Genomic DNA, 21,359 nt, shown 5'->3' with positions numbered 1-21,359 from the left:
AATTTTTTGGGAAATTTCGTTTTTTTGGGAGGGGTTTTTGTGGATTTTTGGGGGGATTTTTGTGAATTCTGTGATTTTTGGAGGCTTTTAGGGGGGATTTGTTTTTTTGGGGAATTTGGGAGATTTTTGGGTGCTCCTGGAGGTGTTTGGGGTGGGGAATCCCCCCCTCCTTTTGTTTTCCCAGGAATTTTGGGCTGAATTCCCATTTTTCCACGTTTTTTTTGAGGTTTTTTTTTTGGGATTTCCCCATTTCCCCCGAATTTTTGCCCGAATTCCCAATTTTTCCATAAATCCCCTTCCCAGTTTCCACGACGACCGCTGGGAGCCGCAGCCGGAGCCGCCCCCGGAGCCTGAGACCCCCCAGGTGACCCCAAAATTTGGGGATCCCCCCCCGACCCCGGGATTTTGGGATCCCCTCGAATTTTGGGATTTTGAGATTCGGGGTTTTGGGGTTTTTGGACCCCCGGAATTTTGGGATTTGGGATTTTGGAATCCTTTGGGGATTTGGGATTTTGGGATCTTCTGGAATTTTGGGATTTTGGGACCCTCTGGAATTTTGGGGTTTTGGGATTTGGGATTTTTGAACCCCCTAGAATTTTGAGATTTGGGATTTTGGAACCCTTTGGGATTTTGGGCCCCCTGGAGTTTTGGGATTTTTGGGACCCTCTGGAATTTTGGGATTTGAGATTTTGGAATTTGGGGTTGTGGAGCCCTCTAGAATTTTGGGGTTTGGGGATTTGGGGTTTTGGGACTCCCTGGAGTTTTGGGATTTGGGATTTTTGAACGCCCTGGAATTTTGAGATCTGGTATTTTGAATTTTGGGATTTTGGGCCCTCTGGAATTTTGGGATTTGGGATTTTTGAATTTTGGGATTTTGAAATTTTGGGATTTTGGAATTCTGGGGTTTTGGGATTTTGGAATTTTGGGATTTGGGATTTTGGGATTTGGAATTTTGGGATTTGGGATTTGGGATTTGGGATTTTGGAATTTTGGGATTTGGGATTTGGGATTTTGGGATTTGGGATTTTGGAATTTTGGGATTTGGGATTTGGGGTTTTGGGGTTTGGGATTTTGGGATTTGGGGTTTTGGGGTTTGGGATTTGGGATTTGGGGATTTTGGATTTTGGGATTTGGGGTTTGGGATTTGGGGTTTTGCCCCCCTGACCCCGTTTCCCGCAGGTCCCAGAGAAGGTTCCGGAAGGCGCCGCCGTCCCGGGGGCTCCGGGGGCTCCCGGCTCCCAGGAGGACTCGGACCAGTGGGAGGACGTGAGCGAGGAGGAGGAGGAGGAGGAGGAGGAGGAAGGGCCCAGCTCAAACCAGTTCAAACCAGTAACGCCCAGTGCCCCCCCCGGTGTGTCCCAGTTCAAACCAGTTCAAACCAGTAACGCCCAGTGACCGTCCCAGTTCAAACCAGTTCAAACCAGTAACGCCCAGTGACCATCCCAGTTCAAACCAGTTCAAACCAGTTCAAACCAGTAACTCCCAATAACTCCCCAGTTCAAACCAGTAACCCCCGGTCTCTCCCCAGTTCAAACCAGTTCAAACCAGTAATGCCCAGTGACCAAACCAGTTCAAACCAGTTCAAACCAGTAACTCCCAGTCTCTCCCAGTCTCTCCCCAGTTCAAACCAGTTCAAACCAGTAACACCCAGTGACCATCCCAGTTCAAACCAGTTCAAACCAGTAACCCCCAGTCTCTCCCCCAGGACCGCCCCCCCCCTCCCCTCCCCCACCCCGGGGGGGGGTCCCGGAGCCGCCCCTCCCCCCCCCGAGCCCCTGCCGGAGCCCCCCGGAGACCCCGGAGCGCAGCGGGACCCCCCCCGACGGTACTGGGGGAACTGGGACAAACTGGGACAAACTGGGAGGGGATTGGGGGTGAACTGGGAGGGGCTGGGGGGGCACCGGGATGAACTGGGAGGGGTTTGGGGGTTACTGGGACAAACTGGGACAAACTGGGACAAACTGGGACAAACTGGGAGGGGACTGGGAGGAACTGGGACAAACTGGGAGAGGTTTGGGGGTTACTGGGATAAACTGGGACAAACTGGGAGGGGATTGGGGGTTACTGGGACAAACTGGGACAAACTGGGAGAGGTTTGGGGGTTACTGGGACAAACTGGGACAAACTGGGAGGGGATTGGGGGTTACTGGGATGAACTGGGAGGGGACTGGGAAGAACTGGGACAAACTGGGAGAGGTTTGGGGGTTACTGGGACAAACTGGGACAAACTGGGAGGGGTTTGGGGGTTACTGGGAGGGACTGGGAGAGGATTCAGGGGGCACTGGGGGTTACTGGTCTGTACTGGGAGGCACTGGGGGGGGTCGCTGGGCGGGTTGTTAGTGGTTTATACTGGCCTGGACTGGTTTGGACTGGTCTGGACTGGTCCATACTGGTTTATACTGGTCCGTACTGGTCCTTACTGGTCCTTACTGGTCCATACTGGTCCTTACTGGTCCGTACTGGTGCCGTTCCCAGCAGGGCCGGGGGTGGAGATCTCGGATTTCCAGAGGGTTCGTTTCCGTAAGAGCTCCCCTCCCCCACGCTGACCCCAAACGCCCCAAAATCCCCAAATTCACCCCAAAATCCCAGATTCACCCCAAAAGTCCCAAATTCACCCAAAAAACTCCAAAAATCACCCTAAAAACAGCTCTGGGACCCCCAAATCCCCCCAAAAATCCCAAATTCACCCCAAAAATCCCAAATTCACCCCAAAATCCCCAAATTCACCCCAAAAATCCCAAAAATCGCTCAAAAATCACCCCAAAAACTCCAAAAATCACCCTAAAAACGGCTCTGGGACCCCAAAACCCCCCCGAAAAAACCCAAAATCACCCAAAAATCCCAAATTCACCCCAAAAAATCCCCCAAATCACCTTGAAAACAGTTCTGGGACCCCAAAATTCCCCCAGAAATCCCAAAATTCACCCCAAAAATCCCAAAATCACCTCAAAGACCCCAAGAATAACCCCAAAACCAGCCCTGGGACCCCCAAAAAACACCCTAAAAAAACAAATTTGGGACCCCAAAAACCCCCAAAATCCCTCCAAAACCCCAAAAATCACCCCTGGGACCCCCAAAAAAACCCAAAATCACCCCGAATTCACCCAAAAAAACCTTTTGGGCTCCCAAAACCCCCCAAAAATCCCCAAAAACTCCCGAAATGCCCCCAAATCACCCCTGGGACCCCAAAATTCCCCCCAAAATCCCCCTTGGGAGCCCCCCCGGGACCCCCCAGTTCTTGATCTGGGCACACCTGAGCTCACCTGGGGCACACCTGAGCTCACCTGAGCTCACCTGGGCACACCTGGGCACACCTGAGCTCACCTGGGCACACCTGGGCACACCTGAGCTCACCTGGGCACACCTGGGCGCCGCTGCTTTGCTCTGGGGGGGCTTTTTGGGGTTTTTTTGGGGTCTCTGAGGGACTTTTTGGGGTTTCTTGGGAATCTTTTGGGGCTGTCGCTTGCTGGACTGACTCACCTGGGCACACCTGAGCTCACCTGGGCACAGCTGAACTCACCTGGGCACACCTGGGCACCGCTGCTTGGCTCTGGGGGGGAATTTTGGGGTCTTTTGGGGGTTTCTTGGGGAGCTTTTGGGGCTGTCACTGCTGGACTGACTCACCTGGGCACACCTGGGACACCTGGCACACCTGGGCACAGCTCAACTCACCTGGGCACACCTGGGCGCTGCTGCTTGGCTCTGGGGGGGCCTTTTTGGGTTTTTTTGGGGTTTCTGGGGGAGCTTTTTGGGGCTGTCGCTGCCTGGAGCTGCTGGACTGACTCACCTGGGCACACCTGAACTCACCTGGGCACAGCTGGCACAGCTGGACTCACCTGGGCACAGCTGGACTCACCTGGGCGCTGCTGCTTGGCTCTGGGGGGGCCTTTTTGGGGTCTCTGAGGGACTTTTTGGGGTTTCTTGGGGAGCTTTTGGGGCTGTCGCTGCTGGACTGACTCACCTGGGCTCACCTGGCACACCTGAGCTCACCTGGGCACAGCTGGGCACAGCTGGGCACCGCCCGGGGCTCACCTGCCTGTACCTGCCTGCATTAAACTCGTCCTGCCCCAACGACCCCGGGAGTGGTTCTGGGGTTTGGGGGGGTCCCGTGCGCACCTGGGGGACCCCAAAACCCACCTGGGGGGTCCCAAACCCACCTGGGGAACCCCGAAACTCACCTGGGGGGTCCCAAAACTCACCTGGGGGGTCCCAAACTCACCTGGGGAACCTCAAAATCACCTGGGGGGTCCCAAACCCACCTGGGGAACCCCGAAATCACCTGGGGGGTCCCAAAACTCTCCTGGGTGGGTCCTTGACTCACCTGAGGGGGCACCTGGGGGACCCCAAAACTCACCTGGGGGGTCCCAAACTCATCTCGGGGTCCCAGACTCACCTGGGGGACCCCAAAACTGAACCTGAGGAGCCACCTGGGGGCCCCAAAACTCACCTGGGGGGTCCCAAAATTCACCTGAGAGGGCACCTGGGGGACCCTGAACTCACCTGGGGGAGCCCAAAATCACCTGAGGACCCAAAAATTCACCTGAGAGGGCACCTGGGAGACCCCAAAATTCACCTGGGGGGGGTCCCAGCCTCACCTGGGGGGGTCCCAGCCTCACCTGGGGCGTTGGGATTTTGGGAATTTGGGGATTTTGGGGGTCTCCAGCCCCTTTTTCTCTCTCCCCCCACAGGAGGACCCAGCGACCCCCCCCAGGTGTGACTGGGGGGGGACCCCAAGTCCCACCTGAGCCCCCCCAGGTGTGACCGGGACCGCAAAAATCCCCAAATCTCACCTGGGGGGACCCCAAAAACCCAAAATTCCCATGGGGGGGTTCCCAAAAATCCCCCCGGGGGGACCCCAAAAAACCCAAATCTCACCTGGGGGAGGGTTCCCCAAAAATCCCCCCCAGGTGTGACCAGGACTGGGGGGGGAAATCCCAAAATCTCTCTGGGGGACCCCAAAAATCCCCAAATCTCACCTGGGGTGGGTCCCCAAATTTCCCCCCGAGGGGATTTTGGGGTCCCCCCCTCCCCAATTTTGTCTTTGTCGAATAAAACTCCAAAACTCCTCCGGCTTCGTCCTTAATTTTGGGGTGTCCCCATTAATTTTGGGGTCCCCCCGAGCTCTTTCACCCCCAAAAAAACCCCAAATTTTGGGGCGGTTTTCAAAAAAAAAACCCAAATTTTGGGGTGCTTCCTCCAAAAAAACCTCAAATTCTGAGCTTTTTTCCTCCAGAAAAAACTCCAATTTTGGGGCTTTCCCTCCCAAAAAAAGCCCAAAATTTTGGGGTGGGGGTGTCCCCAACCTTCCCCCAAAATTGTTGGGGTTCCCCCCGAGCTCCTTCACCCCCAAAAAACCCCGAATTTTGGGGCGGTTCCTCCAAAAAAACCTCAAATTCGGAGCTTTTTTTCTCAAAAAAACCCCAGATTTTGGTTTTTTTTCCCCCAAAAAAGCCCCAGATTTTGGGGTGGGGGTGTCCCCAACCTCCCTCCCCCCCCAATTTTTGGGGTTCCCCGCCCCCCCGGCCCCTCCCAGCCCCCCCCTTTTTGGGATTTCCTGCCCCCCCCGGGTTTATTTCCCCTTCCCGCGGATCCGCTAAAAACCGCGGCGGCCGCTCCAGGTGAGGGGGGGGGGAGGGCGGATTTTGGGGGGTCCCGGGGGGGTTTGAGGGGACCCCTCCCCCTCCAGCCCAATTTTGGGGGGTCCTCGCCTCATTTTCGGGGGAGTCTGAGCCCGAATTTTGGGGTTTCGGCCTCGTTTTGGGGCTTTTTGGGGCTCTTGATTCCCATTTTTGGGGGGGTTTTGTTCTCCCGGGGGGGGTTTGAGGGGACCCCTCCCAGTTCAGAACAGTTTGGGGAGGGGTCTCCAGACCAGTCTGGGGGGGGGGGTCTCGGCCTCACTTTGGGGTCTCAGTGCTACTTTTGGGGTCCCCAACCCCATTTTTGGGATCTCCACCCCATTTCTGGAGGTCTCAGCCTCAATTTTGGGGCCTCCAAACCGAATTTTGGGGCACTTCCGACCTCGTTTTCGGGTTCCCCACCCCATTTTTGGGGGGTCTCAGTCCCATTTTTGGGGGATCTGAACCCCAGATTTGGGGTCTCAGCCTCATTTTTGTGTTCCCCACCCCATTTTTGAGGGGGTCTCAACCCCATTTTTGGGGTCCCCACCCCATTTTTTGAGCTCCCCACCCAATTTTGAGGGTCCCCACTTCATTTTTGGGGTCTCCAACCCCATTTTTAGGGTCCCCAGTCCCATTTTTGGGGTCCCCACCCCATTTTTGGGGTGTCCAACCCCATTTTTGGGGTCCTCACCCTATTTTTGGGGTGTCCAACCCCATTTTTAGGGTCCCCAGTCCCATTTTTGGGGTCCCCAGTCCCATTTTTGGGGTCCCCACCCCGCCGTGGGGGGGGAAGGGTGGAGCTGCCCCTCCCCCTCCCCAGTTCCTCTCCCAAATTCTTGCGCCATGGGGTGGGGTGGGGGAGGGGAGGATGAGGAAATTCCACTTCCGGCGGGGAGAGGGGGACACGGGAGGGTGAGGACCCCAAAAATGGGGCTGGGGATCGCAAAATGGAGCTGGAGACCCCAAAAATGGAGATGGAGACCCCAAAAATGGAGATGGAGACCCCAAAAATGGGTCTGGGGACCCCCAAAACACTTTGGTCACCTGGTGGGGTGGGGTTGGGGGTCTTTTAGGAGATCCTTGTCCACCTGGACAGGTGCAGGACCACCTTGGGGTTGACTTGGGGGGGTCTTTAGGATCACGTGGACAGGTGAAGGACCCACCTTGGGGTCTTCAGGACCACCTTGGACAGGTGAGAACCCACCTTGACCCACCCCTGACCACCTCTGGTCACCTTTGGGAAGGTCCTTGACCACCTGGCCAGGTGAGAACCCACCTTGACCCATCCTTGACCACCTTTGGGAAGGTCCTTGACCACCTGGCCAGGTGAGAACCACCTTGACCCATCCTTGACCACCTTTGGTCACCTTTGGGAAGGTCCTTGACCACCTGGCCAGGTGAGAACTCACCCCTGACCACCTCTGGTCACCTTTTTGGGAGTCCTTGACCACCTGGCCAGGTGAAAACCACCTTGACCCATCCTTGACCACCTTTGGTCACCTTTGGGAAGGTCCTTGCCCACCTGGCCAGGTGAGAACCACCTTGACCCATCCTTGACCACCTTTGGTCACCTTTGGGAAGGTCCTTGACCACCTGGCCAGGTGAAAACCACCTTGACCCATCCTTGACCACCTTTGGTCACCTTTGGGAAGGTCCTTGCCCACCTGGCCAGGTGAGAACCACCTTGACCCACCCCTGACCACCTCTGGTCACCTTTGGGAAGGTCCTTGACCACCTGGCCAGGTGAGAACCACCTTGACCCACCCGTTACCACCTTTGGGAAGGTCCTTGACCACCTGGCCAGGTGAGAACCACCTTGACCCACCCGTGACCACCTTTGGTCACCCCCTGCCATGCCCAGGTACCCCCACCATGGAGGAGCCGCCCGCCGCCTTCTCCTCTTGGGACGACACCTGGAACGACACCTGGAGCGACACCTGGAGCGACACCTGGAACGACACCTGGAACGACACCTGGAGCGACCTCTATGAGGATCTGGGCGCGGCCGAGATCCCGCTGGGCCACCGCTTCGTGCTGGCGCTCTACGCCGTCATCTTCCTGCTGGGCGTGCTGGGCAACGGCGCCGTGCTCTGGGTGACGGCGGCCGAGCTGCGCCGCACGGTCAACGGCGTCTGGTTCTCCCACCTGGCCCTGGCCGACCTCCTCAGCTGCCTGGCCCTGCCCTTCCTGGCCTTGCCGCTGACCGCCGACCACCACTGGCCCTTGGGCCGCGCGGCCTGCAAGCTGCTGCCCTCGCTGACCGTGCTGGCCATGTTCGCCAGCGTCCTGCTGCTGACGGCCATCAGCGCCGACCGCTGCGCCCTGGTCACGCGGCCGGTGTGGTGCCACAACCGCCGCACGCCCGCGCTGGCCGCCGCCGCCTGCGCCGCCGCTTGGGCGGCCGCCGCGCTGCTGACCGTCCCCTCCTTCGTCTTCCGCACCGTCCGGCTCGACCCCTTCTCGGCCAAGGCCACCTGCGTGCTGTCCTACGGCGCCGTCCGGCCGCACCAGCGCGGCGCCGAGCTGGGCACCGCCGTCGTCCGCTTCCTCTGCGGCTTCCTGGGGCCCTTCGCGGTCATCTCGGGCTGCTACGGCCGCCTCTTGAGCCGCGTCCGGGCGCGCGGCTTGGGCCGGTCGCAGAGGGCCACCAGGACGGTGCTGGTGGTCATCGTCAGCTTCTTCGCGTGTTGGCTGCCCTACCACGTGGTGGGGCTGGTGCTGGCGGCCAGCGCGCCGCACACCGCGGCCTTCCGCGGCGCCCAGGCCGCCGACCCCGCGGTGGCCGGGCTGGCCTACGTCAACGGTTGCGTCAACCCCATCATCTACCTGGTGATGGGGCGGGGCCTGGGCCAGGTGAGGCGCTCGTGGCGGGCGCTGCTCAAGGGGGTGCTCAGCGATGACCCCACCAGCGTGGCCGGGAACGGCCGGGCTCGGAGCGCGGCCACCACCGAGGAGGGCACTGAGGGCACGGTGGTGTGAGGGGTGGTGGTCGTGGTCATGGTCACGGTCGTTTTCACCGTCATCGTCGTCATCGTTGTCATGGTCATGGTCATGGTCGTTTTCACCATCATTGTCATGGTCATGGTCATTATCTTCATCATCATTGACATTCTCATCATCATCATCATCATGGCCGTGGTCATGGTCATCGTCACTTTCACCATTATCATCATCATCGTTGTCATGGTCATGGTCATAGTCATGGTCATTTTCACCATCATTGTCATGCTCATGGTCATTTTCACCGTCATCATCATGGTCATCATCTTCATCATCATTGTAATTATCATTGTCATCGTCATCATCATGGTCATGGTCATCGTCGTTTTCACCATCATTTCATCATCGTCATGGTCATTATGTTCATCATCATTGACATTGTCATTCTCATCATCATCATCGTCATTTTCACCATCATCGTCATGGTCATCATCATTTTCACCATCATCATCATCATTGTCATGGTCATGGTCATTTTCACCGTCATCATCATGGTCATCATCTTCATCATCATTGTAATTATCATTGTCATCATCATCGTCATTGTCATGGTCATGGCCATTGTTGTCATTGTCATGGTTGCTGTTCTGGTCATCTTCATCATCGTCATTGTCATCATCATCCTCATGGTCATGGTTATCGTCATCGTCACCATCATCATCGTCATTGCCATTGTCATCATCGTCATCGTCAATCTTCATCATTGTCATCCATTGTCACTGTCATCATCACGGTCATCGTCATCATCATCGTCGTCATCGTTATTGTCATCGTCATCATCATTTTGGGAGTCCCACCACAGCCAAACTGGGGTGTGAGGGGGTTGTGGTCATCATCATCATCATCATCATCATCATCATCATCATCGTTGCTGTTGTCGTCATTGTCATCGTCATCTTCATCACCATTGTCATTGTTGTCATCGTCATCATTGTTATCACCATCTTCATCATTGTCATCATCGTCATCGTCATTTTGGGGGTTCCACCACCGAACTGGGCTCTGAGGGTGGGGGGATGGTCACATTGTCACCATCATCATCATCATCATCATCTTCATCCTCATTGTCACTGTCATTGTCGCCATCGTCATTTTGGGGTCCCACCACAGCGGCAAAACCGGTGTGGGGGGGGGGGGATGGGCAGCTCTTTCTCCTTTTCTTCCTCCTCTTCTTTCTCTTCCTCCTTTTCTTCCTCCTCCTCTTCATCCTCCTCCTCCTCTCCATCTCCTCCTCCATTTCTTCCTCCTCCTCCTCCTCCTCCTCATCCTCCTCCTCCTCTCCATCTCCTCCTCTTCCTCATCTTCTTCATCACCTCCTCCTCCTCCTCCTCCTCCCCGGGGGTGCCGCCCCCATCCCCGTGTCCCCCTGTCCCTCTGTCCCCCTGTCCCTCCGTCTGTCCCCGTGTCCGTCTGTCCCCAATAAAGGCGCATCCGCCCCACCCCCCACTTCCCCATTTTTGGGCTTTTTTCGGGGCGTTTTGGGGATTTCGCTGACTCAGCGCCCCGGGGGTGACACCGCAAATGTCCCCAAATGTCCCCAAGGGTCCCCAAGGGACCCCAAATGTCCCCAGGGGTCCCCAAATGTCCCCAAGGATCCCCAAATGTCCCCAAAGGTCCCCAAGGGTCCCCAAATGTCCCCAAGGGACAGGGGGGACACGGGGCGGGGGGAGGGGGCTGCTGGCACCTGGGGGTGGCCCTGGGGACCCTTGGGGACATTTGGGGACCCTTGGGGACATTTGGGGACATTTGGGGACCCTTGGGGACATTTGGGGACCCTTGGGGACACTTGATGACATTTGGGGACATTTGGGGACACTTTGGGGACACCGGGGGGTGACCCTGGGGACCCTTGGGGACACTCGGGGACATTTTGGGGACAGTGGGCGGTGCCGGGAGGGGGATTTGGGGGTGGGATTCATGGAATGGGGTGGGACCGGGGGATTCGGGGATTTGGGAATTTGGGGATTCGGGAATTTGGGGGATTTGGGGATTCAGGGCTTTGGGAATTCAGAAATTCAGGGATTCAGGAATTTGGGGATTTAGGAATTCAGGGATTCAGGGGATTTGGGGACTCAGGGATTTGGGAACTCAGGGATTCAGGAATTTGGGAATTTAGGAATTCAGGAATTCGGGGAATTTGGGGATTCAGGGATTCAGGAATTTGGGGATTAAGGAATGCAAGGATTCATGGAATTCGGGGGTTCGGGGAGGTGATGAAATCCCAGGATTTTGTGGATTCAGGAATCCAGGGAATGCCACAAACCCCAGAAATCCACAGACCCGAACACCCAACTCCCGAAATTCCCTAAAAACCCCAGAAATTCCCCAAAACCCCAGAAAGTCCCAAAAAAACGCCGTTCCCATCACCAAAAAAACCCGAAATTCCCCAAAAAAAACGCCATTCCCATCCCAAAAAAAAACCCGAAATTCCCTAAAACCCCGAAATTCCCTAAAAACTGCCGTTCCCATCCCCGCAAAAAACCCGAAATTCCCAAAAACACTGAAATTCCCCAAAACCCCAGAAATTCCCAAAAACCCCGCCGTTCCCATCCCAAAAATCCCCAGAAATTCCCAAAAAACGCCATTCCCTTCCCTCAAAAAAACCCCGAAATTCCCCAAAACCCCGAAATTCCCCAAAATCCCAGAAATTCCCCAAAACCCCAGAAATTCCCAAAAACCCCGCCGTTCCCATCCCAAAAAAACCCCAAAAATTCCGAAAAAAACACTGTTCCCATCCCAAAAACACTGTTCCCTAAAAACCGCCGTTCCCATCCCCCAAGAAAACCCCGAAATTCCCAAAAACCCCGAAATTCCCAAAAACCCCGCCGTTCCCATCCCAAAAATCCCCCGAGATTCCCTAAAAACAGTTCCCATCCCAAAAAAACCCGAAATTCCCTAAAACCCCAGAAATTCCTAAAAAACCCCAGAAATTCCCAAAAACCCGCCGTTCCCATCCCAAAAATCCCCCGAAATTCCCTAAAACCCCAGAAATTCCCCAAAACCCCAGAAATTCCCAAAAACCCGCCGTTCCCATCCCAAAAAAACCCCCGAAAATTCCCAAAATTCCCAGCAGGGGCCCCTCCCCCCGCCCCTCCCCCTCGTCCCGCCCCTCCCCGCGGCCGCAGGGGGGGAGGGGCGGGGGCTCCTCCTCCTCCTCCTCTTCCTCCTCTTCCTCCTCCTCCTCTTTTTTCCTCCTTTTTTTTCCCTTTTCCTCCTTTTTTTTCCTGCTTTTTTTTTTTTTTTGCCCCGCTCCTCCTCCCGGGATCGCTCCCGGCCATGGAAGGCTCGGGACCCCCGGGGGGGGCGCGGGGGTCGCCGCCCCCCTGAAGGCGCGGCGGGAAAGGTGAGTAAAAAACCGGGAAAAACGGGGGGGAAACCGGGGAAAACCGGGAAAAACCGGGAAAAACGGGGTGAGGCGGCCAAAAACCGGGATAAAACAGCGAAAAACCGGGATAAAACAGCGAAAATCCGGGATAAATCGGGGTAAAATCGGGATAGATCGGGGTAATACCGGGATAAATCGGGATAAATTCGGGATAAATCGGGGTAAAATGGGGTAAAAATGGGATAAATCGGGATAAAATCGGGATAAATCGGGATAAAATCGGGATAAAATCGGGATAAAACGCATCCCCCCCGCTTTTCCAGCGGCGACCCCTCCCAAATTTTCCAGCTTTTTAACCCTTGCCTGGAAGAACCGCGGGCGCCTCCAGCCCTTGGGGTTTGGGGGGATTTTTTAAGGGATTTTTTTTGGGATTTTGGGGTTTTTTGGGTTTTTTTGGGGCGATCCCCAGCCCTTGCAGCATCCCATAAATCCGCCGTGTCATCCAGGTGTGGCTGCTCCAGGTGTGCCCGCTCCAGGTGTTCCCTCCCCTCCCCCACTTCGGGGCTTTTCCCCATTTTCCCCCAAATTTTCCCAAATCCGCGTGAAAATCTCCATTTGGGAGGTTTAAATTTTTTTTTTTTTCCCGCTTTTTCCCGGTTTTTTCCCCTCTCCCGGCACCTGCAATTCCCGATTTTTTTTTCCCCGAGCAGGGCGCGTCCTTCCCGCGTTGCGGCGGCGGCGCCGCGCTTGGAATTCTCAGCCCGAAAATCCTTGGGAAAAAAAAAAAAAACAACCCCAAAACCCTCAACCCCCCCCCAAAAAAATCCCATTTTCCCCCAAATCCCGACCCCCAGGGCACAAACACGGCCCTGGCTTTGAGGATTCCCACCGGGAATCTTTTCCCGAGGAAAAATCGGGATAAAAATACCGATTTTTCCCTATTTAAAAACCCCGGTTTTTCACTCTAAACCAGCCCAAAATTCCAATATTTTCATTTTTTTTTTCCCTCCGGGAATTCTGCAGCCCCAAGGGGGAATTTGGTGGTTAAAGCCTGGAAAAAAAAAATCGCTTTTTTTCCTCAGGAAAATCCCGGTTTTTGGAGTTAAAAATGGCATTTTGGAGGTGTTTTGACCTTTAAAAAAAGCATTCCAGGGTTGCTCCATCTTTTTTTTTCCTGGAAAATCGGGATTTTCCGGCACCTGCGTGAGATCCCCCCTCACCCCCCTTTTCCTTATGTAATTTAGGCCGGAATTCCACTTTTTTTAAACCCGGGAATTATTTTCCAGGTGGAAAAATCCCAATTTTGGGGATTTTTTTTTTTTTTTTTTTTAACTCCTGGATTCTCCGATTCCAAAGGAATTTTTCTTTTTTTCCCTGAGTTTTGGGCCACACCTGGATTTGGGAATGTTCAACTGAGGCTTGGAAAAATGGGGGGGAAAAAAAATCCCAAAATGGGATTTAGGGATTAAAAAAAAAGGAATTTTATTGGTTGGAAGTGGGGAAATCCCAAATTCCCAAAGTTTTGGGGCGAATCTCTTGGACTTAGGGGAGGGTTGGAGAATTTTTTCCCCTCAGAAATCTTGGAATTTCGGGCCTGGAAGAACCCAAATCCCAATTTTCCCTCCAAAACTTTGGCATTTTGGGCCTGGCAGTTCCCAATTCCCAATTTTCCCTCAGAAATTTTGGGAATTTTGTGCTCAGCACTTCTCTCTCTCCCACTTTTCCCGCAGGAATTTTGGGAATTTCCACCTTGGCCCACCCGAAAGCCTTTTTTCCACTAAAAACTTGGAATTTTGAGCTTGGCCTACCCCAAATCCCCATTTTCCCTCAGAAATCCCGGGATTTTTGAGCTTGGCCTAGTCCAGATCCTCCTTTTTTCCCTCAGAAATGTTGGGAATTTTGTGCTCAGCACTTCCCTCTTTCCCACTTTTCCCTCGGAAATCTTGGAATTTTGGGCCTGGCTCATCCCAGTTCCCAATTTTCCCTCAGGAATTTTGGGCCTAGTCCTGCCCAAATCCCAATTTTCCCTCAGAAATTTTGGGAATTTTGTGCTCAGCACTTCCCTCTTTCCCACTTTTCCCTCAGGAATTTTGGAATTTTGGGCCTGGCAGTTCCCAATTCCCAATTTTCCCTCAGGAATTTTGGGAATTTTCAGCTTGGCCTACCCCAAGTCCTTCTTTTTTTCCACTAAAATCTTGGAATTTTGAGCTTGGCCTACCCCAAATCCCATTTGCCCTCGGGAATTTTGGGAATTTTTGGGCCTGGCCCTGCCCAAATCCCACTTTTCCCTCAGGAATTTTGGGAATTTTCACCTTGGCCCATCCCAATTCCCAATTTTCCCTCAGAAATTTTGGGAATTTTGGCCCTGCTCAAATCCCACTTTTCCCTCAGGAATTTTGGGAATTTTCACCTTGGCCCATCCCAATTCCCAATTTTCCCTCAGGAATTTTGGGAATTTTGTGCTCAGCACTTCCCTGTTTCCCACTTTTCCCTCGGAAATCTTGGATTTTTGGGCCTGGAACATCCCAATTCCCAATTTTCCCTCAGGAATTTTGGGAATTTTGGCCCTGCCCAAATCCCACTTTTCCCTCAGGAATTTTGGGAATTTTGGGAATTTTGGGAATTTTCACCTTGGCCCACCCCAATTCCCACTTTTCCCCTAGAAGGGCATTTCAGGGCGATTTTGAATTAAATTTTTTATTCATGAAGGATTACTAGGATTGAATTTAATTCGTTTTTATTAATTAATTTTTAATTTATCCTGATTAATAGGATTTCTTTAATAATTGCTTTCATTAATAGGATTTCTTTCATTATTGGTTTCATTTCTACTGTTAAAATAATAAGAATTAAAATTTTCTATTATTTTAATCAGAAATAATTTTTATTCCTCTTATTTTAATTTTTCTTATTATGAATTATTCATTTTATTTATTCATTATTATTATTATTATTCGTTATTTTAATTGATTTTTATTTTGAATTGATGCTTATATTTATTCATTACAAGTATTATTTTTAAATTTATTCTAATTATTTATTTTGATTTGTAGGGGATTATAATTTTAAATTGATTTTTTTTAAACTGATTATTAATTCTAATTTTAAAATGATGATTTATTTAATATTATTTTCGATTTCAATTTCACCATCATTATTCTGAATTTATTCACGTTAATTTCTTATCAATTCAGTTCTTAATTATTATTTTAATCAATTTTTCTGTGACTCTTTTCAATCTCTCTGATTTTAAATTCATTCTTTTATTTCTATTATTCCTTTCTTATTTTAATTGTCAATGTTTTAACTTTTATTATTTTAATTGTAATGATTTTACTTTAATTAAATTCTAATATTTTGGTTTCAATATTTTATTTTTAATACTTGACTTTTAAATATTTTTAATATTTTGTTTTTATTATTTTTATTTGAATTGTTGTAATTAGTTTAATTTCCATCACTTTATTCCCATTATTATTTGAATTCCATTATTTTTCTATTAACATTTCTTTTATTGTTTTTCATTTCCTTTTAATTCCTTCCAATTTGAATTGACCTTAACTTTTAATTTCTAATTAATTCCTTTGAATTATTTTTAATTTGAAGTTCATTATCATTCCATTTATTAATGTTTAATATTTTGATTTAGTCTTACTTTTAATTACAATTTTAAATTTTATTTAAATTTATTCAAATTTTATTCCATTTTCCCTCCACCCAATTAATGGGAAAATCCATTGGAAAATCATCCCCGAAACCCCAAAAAATATGGGAAAATCATCCCAAAAAATTAAAAATATTTGGGAAAATCATCCCAAAAAAACCCCCCTGGAATAATAAAAACAATTTCTCCCAATTTCCCCACAGATTTCTCCCCATTTTTCCCAAATTTCTCCATTTTTTCACAGATTTCTCCCAATTTTTCCCAAATTCCTCCATTTTTTCATGGATTTAATCCCAATTTCTCCCAAATTCCTCCATATTGTCATGGATTTCTCCCAATTTTTCCCAAATTCCTCCATTTTTTCATGGATTTAATCCCATTTTTCCCACAATTCCACCACATTTCCATGGATTCAGCCTCGTTTTTCTTCTCAGGCCACAATGGGGGAATTTTGTCGACGTCCCAGTGGGAACTTGACCCTAAACTCGGTTTTAACCCCAAAACTCGACCTAATGTCCCAAATTCCACCACATTTCCATGGATTTCTCCCATTTTTCTCCAATTCCACCACATTTCCATGGATTTCTCCCATTTTTCTCCAATTCCACCACATTTCCATGGATTTTCCCCACTTTTCCTTCTCACCTTTGGGATTTCCCTCTCCACTGAGCCTCCTCAACATTTTGGGCCGGGATCTTGACCCTAAACTCGGTTCTAAGCCCAAAACTCAACCGATTCTCCCAAATTCCTCCATTATTTCCCCAAATTCCGCCGTTTTTCCTCCCAGATTCCCATTTTTCCTTCTCAGGTTTGGGATTTTCCTCAACCTCATGGAACTAAAACTCGCTTTTAACCCCAAAACTCAACCGAACCTCCCAAATCTCTCAAGTTTTTTTGTTTTTTTTTGTTTTTTTTTGGCTTTTCCCCGGCAGATTCCCGTTGTTCCCGACGATGGAAAAGCTCCTGCTTCCTCTCCTCCTCTTCTTCACCACGACCACCTCGAACTCCCCGCCGTGCCCCAAGCGCTGCTCGTGCCAGAACCTCTCGCCGTCCTTCACCATCCTCTGCACCAAAACCGGGCTGCTCTTCGTGCCGTCCGGCATCGACCGGCGCACGGCCGAGCTCCGGCTCATGGACAACTTCATCACCGTGCTCCGCAGGCGGGACTTCGCCAACATGACCCAGCTCATCCACCTGACCTTGTCCCGCAACACCATCAGCCAGATCATGCCTTACGCCTTCTCCGACCTCAGGGGCCTCCACGCCCTCCACCTGGACAGCAACCGCTTGACGTCGATTAACGAGGACCACTTCAAGGGGTTAATTAACCTGCGGCACTTAATCCTGAGCAACAACCAGCTCAGCTTCATCTCGCCCAAGTCTCTGGACGATTTCTTGGAGACCATCGAGGATTTGGACTTGTCCTACAACAACCTGGTGGACGTCCCGTGGGCCACCGTGGCCAAGCTCTCCAACGTCAACACGGTGAGTTTGGATCACAACCTCATCGAGTTCGTGCCCGAGGGGATTTTTTCCAACCTCCACAAGCTGGCCAGGCTGGACATGACCTCCAACAAGCTGAAGAAGATCCCGCCGGATCCGCTGTTCTCCCGCATCCCCGTTTACGCCAAGTCCAAAGGTTCTCCGCTGACCTCCCTGGTGCTGAGCTTCGGCGGGAACCCCCTGCACTGCAACTGCGAGCTGGTGTGGCTGCGGCGCCTGACGCGCGAGGACGATCTGGAGACCTGCGCCTCGCCGCCCGAGCTGATGGGAAAATACTTCTGGAGCATCCGGGAGGAGGAGTTCGTCTGCGAGCCGCCCATGATCACCCACCGGACGCCCAAGCTGGTGACGGCCGTCGGCCAAAGCGCGTCCTTGAAGTGCAAAGCCGTCGGCGACCCCGACCCCTACGTGCGGTGGATCGCTCCGGACGGCAAGCTGGTGGCCAACACGTCCAGGACGGTTTCCTACCAAAACGGGACTTTGGATATCCTGGAGGCGGCGCCGGGGGATCAAGGGACCTTCACTTGCATCGCCTCCAACGCCGCCGGCGAGTCGACGGCGCCCGTGGAGTTCCGGGTGGTGCCGGACGGCAACGGCACCGAGTGCGAGGAAGAGGAGGGCAAAAAAGCCGGGACGGCGCGGCCGGAGCCGTCGGATATCCTGATCTCGGCCAAATCCAGCTTTTCCAACGACTCCAAGCTGGAGAGAGGGGACAGAGGGGGGGTGGTGGTGGCCGAGGTGACGGCGACGTCGGCGCTGGTGCGGTGGCCGCCGCAGGAGGAGCTGGAAGGGCTGAGGATGTACCAGATCCAGTACAACAGCTCGGCGGATGAGATCCTGGTCTATCGGTGATTTTATCCCCCCTCATCCCAAAAAACCAAAAAATTTTGGGATTGGGAGGGGTTTGGGGGGGGTGGGGAGGGGGAATGTGGGAGAAATGGGGGGGGGGGAGTGGGGAAAAGGGGTGGAAAATGGGGAAAAGGGGATGGAAAACGTGGAAAATGGGTGGAAAATGGGGAAAAACGGGTGGGAAATGTGGAAAGGGGGATGGAAAATGGGAAAAAAAATGTGTGGGAAGTGGGGAGAAATGGGTGGAAAATGTGGAAAAATGGGTGGGAAGTGTGGAAAAGGGGATGGAAAATGTGAAGAACGGGTGGGAAATGTGGAGAAATGGGTGGGAAATTGTGGAAAACTTGGTGGAAAATGTGGAAAATGGGTGGGAAATGGGGAAAAGCAGGTGGAAATGTGGGAAATGGAGAAAACGGATGGGAAATGTGGAAAAGAGGCTGGAAAAGGTTCTGGAAAATATGGAAAAGGGGATGGAAAACGTAGAAAAATGGGTGGGAATTGTGGAAAAGAGGCTGGAAGCAGGGAAAAAGGGTTGGAATAAGGCTGAAAAAGGAAGGGAAAAGAGGCCAAAAACCATGGAGAAGTGGCTGAAACCCAGGGAAAATTGGGTGAAAAACATGGGAAAAAGGGATGGAAAATAGGGAAAAAAGGGCCAAAAATCGTGGGGGGAAATGGCGGAAAAAATGGGAAAAAAAGCCAAAAAAAGGGGAAAAAATCCCAAAAAAATGGTAAAAAATCCCCCCCAAAAATGGGAAAAAATCCCCAAAACTTGGGAAGAGGCAGGATTGCGTGGCGAACCCTCTCCCCGCTGCCGTTGCAGGATGATCCCGGCGCCCAGCGCGTCCTTCTCGCTGTCGGACCTGGCGCCGGGCCGGGCTGGGAAATGTGGAGAAATGGGGCTGGGAAATGTGGGGAAAGGGTTGGAAAAGTGGGAAAATTGGGTGAAAAACTTGGGAAAAAGGGATGGAAAAGGGGCTGAAAAATGGGGGAAAAACGGTCAAAAATCAAAGAAAAAAATGGAGAAATGGCGGAAAAAATGTGGAAAAAAATGGGGAAAAATTCCCAGAAAATGGGGAAAAAAGCAGAAAAAAATGGGAAAAATTGTGAAAAGTTTGGGAAGAGGCAGGATTGCGTGGCGAACCCTCTCCCCGCTGCCGTTGCAGGATGATCCCGGCGCCCAGCGCGTCCTTCTCGCTGTCGGACCTGGTGCCAGGCCGGGCTGGGAAATGTGGAGAAATGGGGCTGGGAAATGTGGGGAAAGGCTTGGAAAAGTGGGAAAAGGGTTGGAAAAGTGTGTGAAAAACTTGGGAAAATTGGGTGAAAAACTTGGGAAAAAGGGATGGAAAAGGGTCTGAAAAATGGGGAGAAAAGGACTAAAAATTGTCAACAAAAAGGGAAAAAAAGCGGAAAAAATGGGAAAAAAATCCACAAAATTTGGGAAAAAATTCTGAAATACTTGGGAAGAGGCAGGATTGCGTGGCGAACCCTCTCCCCGCTGCCGTTGCAGGATGATCCCGGCGCCCAGCGCGTCCTTCTCGCTGTCGGACCTGGTGCCAGGCCGGGCTGGGAAATGTGGAGAAATGGGGCTGGGAAATGTGGGGAAAGGGTTGGAAAAGTGGGAAAATTGGGTGAAAAACTTGGGAAAAAGGGACGGAAAAGGGGCTGAAAAATGGGGGAAAAATGGTCAAAAATCAAAGAAAAAAATGGAGAAATGGCGGGAAAAATGTGGAAAAAATGTGGAAAAATTCCCAGAAAATGGGGAAAAAAGCAGAAAAAAATGGGAAAAATTGTGAAAAGTTTGGGAAGAGGCAGGATTGCGTGGCGAACCCTCTCCCCGCTGCCGTTGCAGGATGATCCCGGCGCCCAGCGCGTCCTTCTCGCTGTCGGACCTGGTGCCAGGCCGGGCTGGGAAATGTGGAGAAATGGGGCTGGGAAATGTGGGGAAAGGCTTGGAAAAGTGGGAAAAGGGTTGGAAAAGTGTGTGAAAAACTTGGGAAAATTGGGTGAAAAACTTGGGAAAAAGGGATGGAAAAGGGTCTGAAAAATGGGGAGAAAAGGACTAAAAATTGTCAACAAAAAGGGAAAAAAAGCGGAAAAAATGGGAAAAAAATCCACAAAATTTGGGAAAAAATTCTGAAATACTTGGGAAGAGGCAGGATTGCGTGGCGAACCCTCTCCCCGCTGCCGTTGCAGGATGATCCCGGCGCCCAGCGCGTCCTTCTCGCTGTCGGACCTGGCGCCGGGCCGCGCCTACGAGCTCTGCGTGCTGGCCGTGTTCTCGGACGCGCGGAGCTCGCTGCTGGCCACGCGCCCGCTGGGCTGCCAGCGCTTCTCCACGCGGCCGCCGCCGCGGCCGTGCCGCGCGCTGCAGGCGCAGTTCCTGGGCGGCACCATGATCATCGTCATCGGCGGCATCATCGTGGCCTCGGTGCTCGTCTTCATCTTCATCCTGCTGCTGCGGTACAAGGTGCACGGCGCGCAGCCCAAGGCCAAGGGCACGGCGCACGTCTGCTCGCAGACCAACGGCGCCTCCGTGCGCCGCGACGCCTCCAAGCTGGAGCAGCTGGAATGTTCCGGAACGCCCGGCAAGGCCAGGCCCGGCGAGCGGGACGGAGATAAAGGGGAAGGGGCCGAGGTGGGGTCGTGATGGGCCAGGCGGGAGGAGGGGCAGGAGGGAGCTGGGGGGCGCCGGAACCGCGGCGGAACCGCGCCGGAACCGCGGTGGAACCGCGCCGGAACCGCGCCGGAACCGCGCCGGAACCGCGGCGGAACCGCGGCGGAACCATGGCGGAACCGCGCCGGAACCGCGCCGGAACCACGGCGGAACCGGCCCCGGAGACACAAAGTCATCCTGGAGGCACAGGATTGGTCCAGGAGACACAGAATGGATCCCAAATCGGTCCTGGAGGCACAGACTTGGTTCAGGAGGTCCAGAATTGGTCCAAAATTGATCCAGGAGGTCCAAAATTGGTCCTGGAGGTCCAGAATTGGTCCTGGAGGTCCAGAATTGATCCAAAATTGGTCCAGGAGGTCCAGAATTGGTTCAGGAGGTCCAGAATTGATCCAAAATTGGTCCAGGAGGTCCAAAATTGGTCCTGGAGGTCCAGAATTGATCCAAAATTGGTCCTGGAAGTGCAAAATTGGTCCTGGAGGTCCAGAATTGATCCAAAATTGATCCTGGAGACCCAAAATCATCCTGGACACACAGAATTGGTTCAGAATTGGTCCTGGAGGTCCAGAATTGGTCCAGAATTGATCCTGGAGACCCGAAATCGATCCTGGAGGCACAGGATTGGTCCAGGAGACACAGAATGGATCCAAAATTGGTCCTGGAGGTCCAGAACTGATCCAAAATTGGTCCAGGAGGTCCAGAATTGGTCCAGGAGGTCCAAAATTGGTT

General features: G+C 52.3%; 3 protein-coding genes across 4 annotated transcripts; all 3 read left to right on the top strand.

Moving 5' to 3' along the window:
• Positions 1–303: 303 nt before the first annotated feature.
• On the top strand, positions 304–3,969 carry LOC128782665 (basic salivary proline-rich protein 4-like; the record flags this gene model as incomplete). Its single annotated transcript, XM_053933121.1, has 4 exons — positions 304–364; positions 1,180–1,329; positions 1,706–1,825; positions 2,479–3,969. Coding segments are annotated over 4 exons (1,141 nt in total), but the record flags the coding sequence as incomplete, so codon positions are not given.
• Positions 3,970–5,589: 1,620 nt separating this feature from the next.
• Positions 5,590–8,613, top strand: LOC128782675 (C5a anaphylatoxin chemotactic receptor 1-like). Of its 2 annotated transcripts, none has more exons than XM_053933128.1 (2): positions 5,590–5,618; positions 7,480–8,613. In XM_053933128.1, exon 2 carries the CDS (start codon positions 7,491–7,493, stop codon positions 8,595–8,597), a length of 1,107 nt encoding a protein of 368 aa, XP_053789103.1. In that variant the 5' UTR covers positions 5,590–5,618; positions 7,480–7,490; the 3' UTR covers positions 8,598–8,613. The 2 variants fall into 2 exon arrangements, with proteins under 2 accessions (XP_053789103.1, XP_053789104.1); XM_053933129.1 differs by lacking the exon at positions 5,590–5,618 and adding an exon at positions 6,764–6,810.
• A 3,281-nt stretch (positions 8,614–11,894) lies between these two features.
• On the top strand, positions 11,895–20,657 carry LOC128782679 (leucine-rich repeat and fibronectin type III domain-containing protein 1-like protein). Its single transcript, XM_053933134.1, has 3 exons — positions 11,895–11,961; positions 16,540–17,958; positions 20,153–20,657. The coding sequence occupies exons 2-3, from the start codon at positions 16,559–16,561 to the stop codon at positions 20,604–20,606; spliced, it is 1,854 nt and encodes a 617-aa protein (XP_053789109.1). The 5' UTR covers positions 11,895–11,961; positions 16,540–16,558; the 3' UTR covers positions 20,607–20,657.
• Positions 20,658–21,359: the final 702 nt, after the last annotated feature.

Source organism: Vidua chalybeata, assembly GCF_026979565.1.
Source record: "Vidua chalybeata isolate OUT-0048 chromosome 35 unlocalized genomic scaffold, bVidCha1 merged haplotype SUPER_35_unloc_1, whole genome shotgun sequence".
Taxonomy (NCBI): Eukaryota; Metazoa; Chordata; class Aves; order Passeriformes; family Viduidae; genus Vidua; species Vidua chalybeata.
Note: the sequence above shows the minus strand (reverse complement) of the source record. Positions and strands in the feature narration are given on the sequence as shown.

What these genes read in the sequence shown, in the direction of transcription:
- LOC128782679 (XM_053933134.1), top strand. Translation starts at nt 16,559, where the DNA reads ATGGAAAAGCTCCTGCTTCCTCTCCTCCTCTTCTTCACCACGACCACC. An exon ending in GATGAGATCCTGGTCTATCG is followed by an intron (nt 17,959 to 20,152) that starts GTGATTTTATCC and finishes CTGCCGTTGCAG; the next exon opens with GATGATCCCGGCGCCCAGCG.
- LOC128782675 (XM_053933128.1), top strand. Translation starts at nt 7,491, where the DNA reads ATGGAGGAGCCGCCCGCCGCCTTCTCCTCTTGGGACGACACCTGGAAC.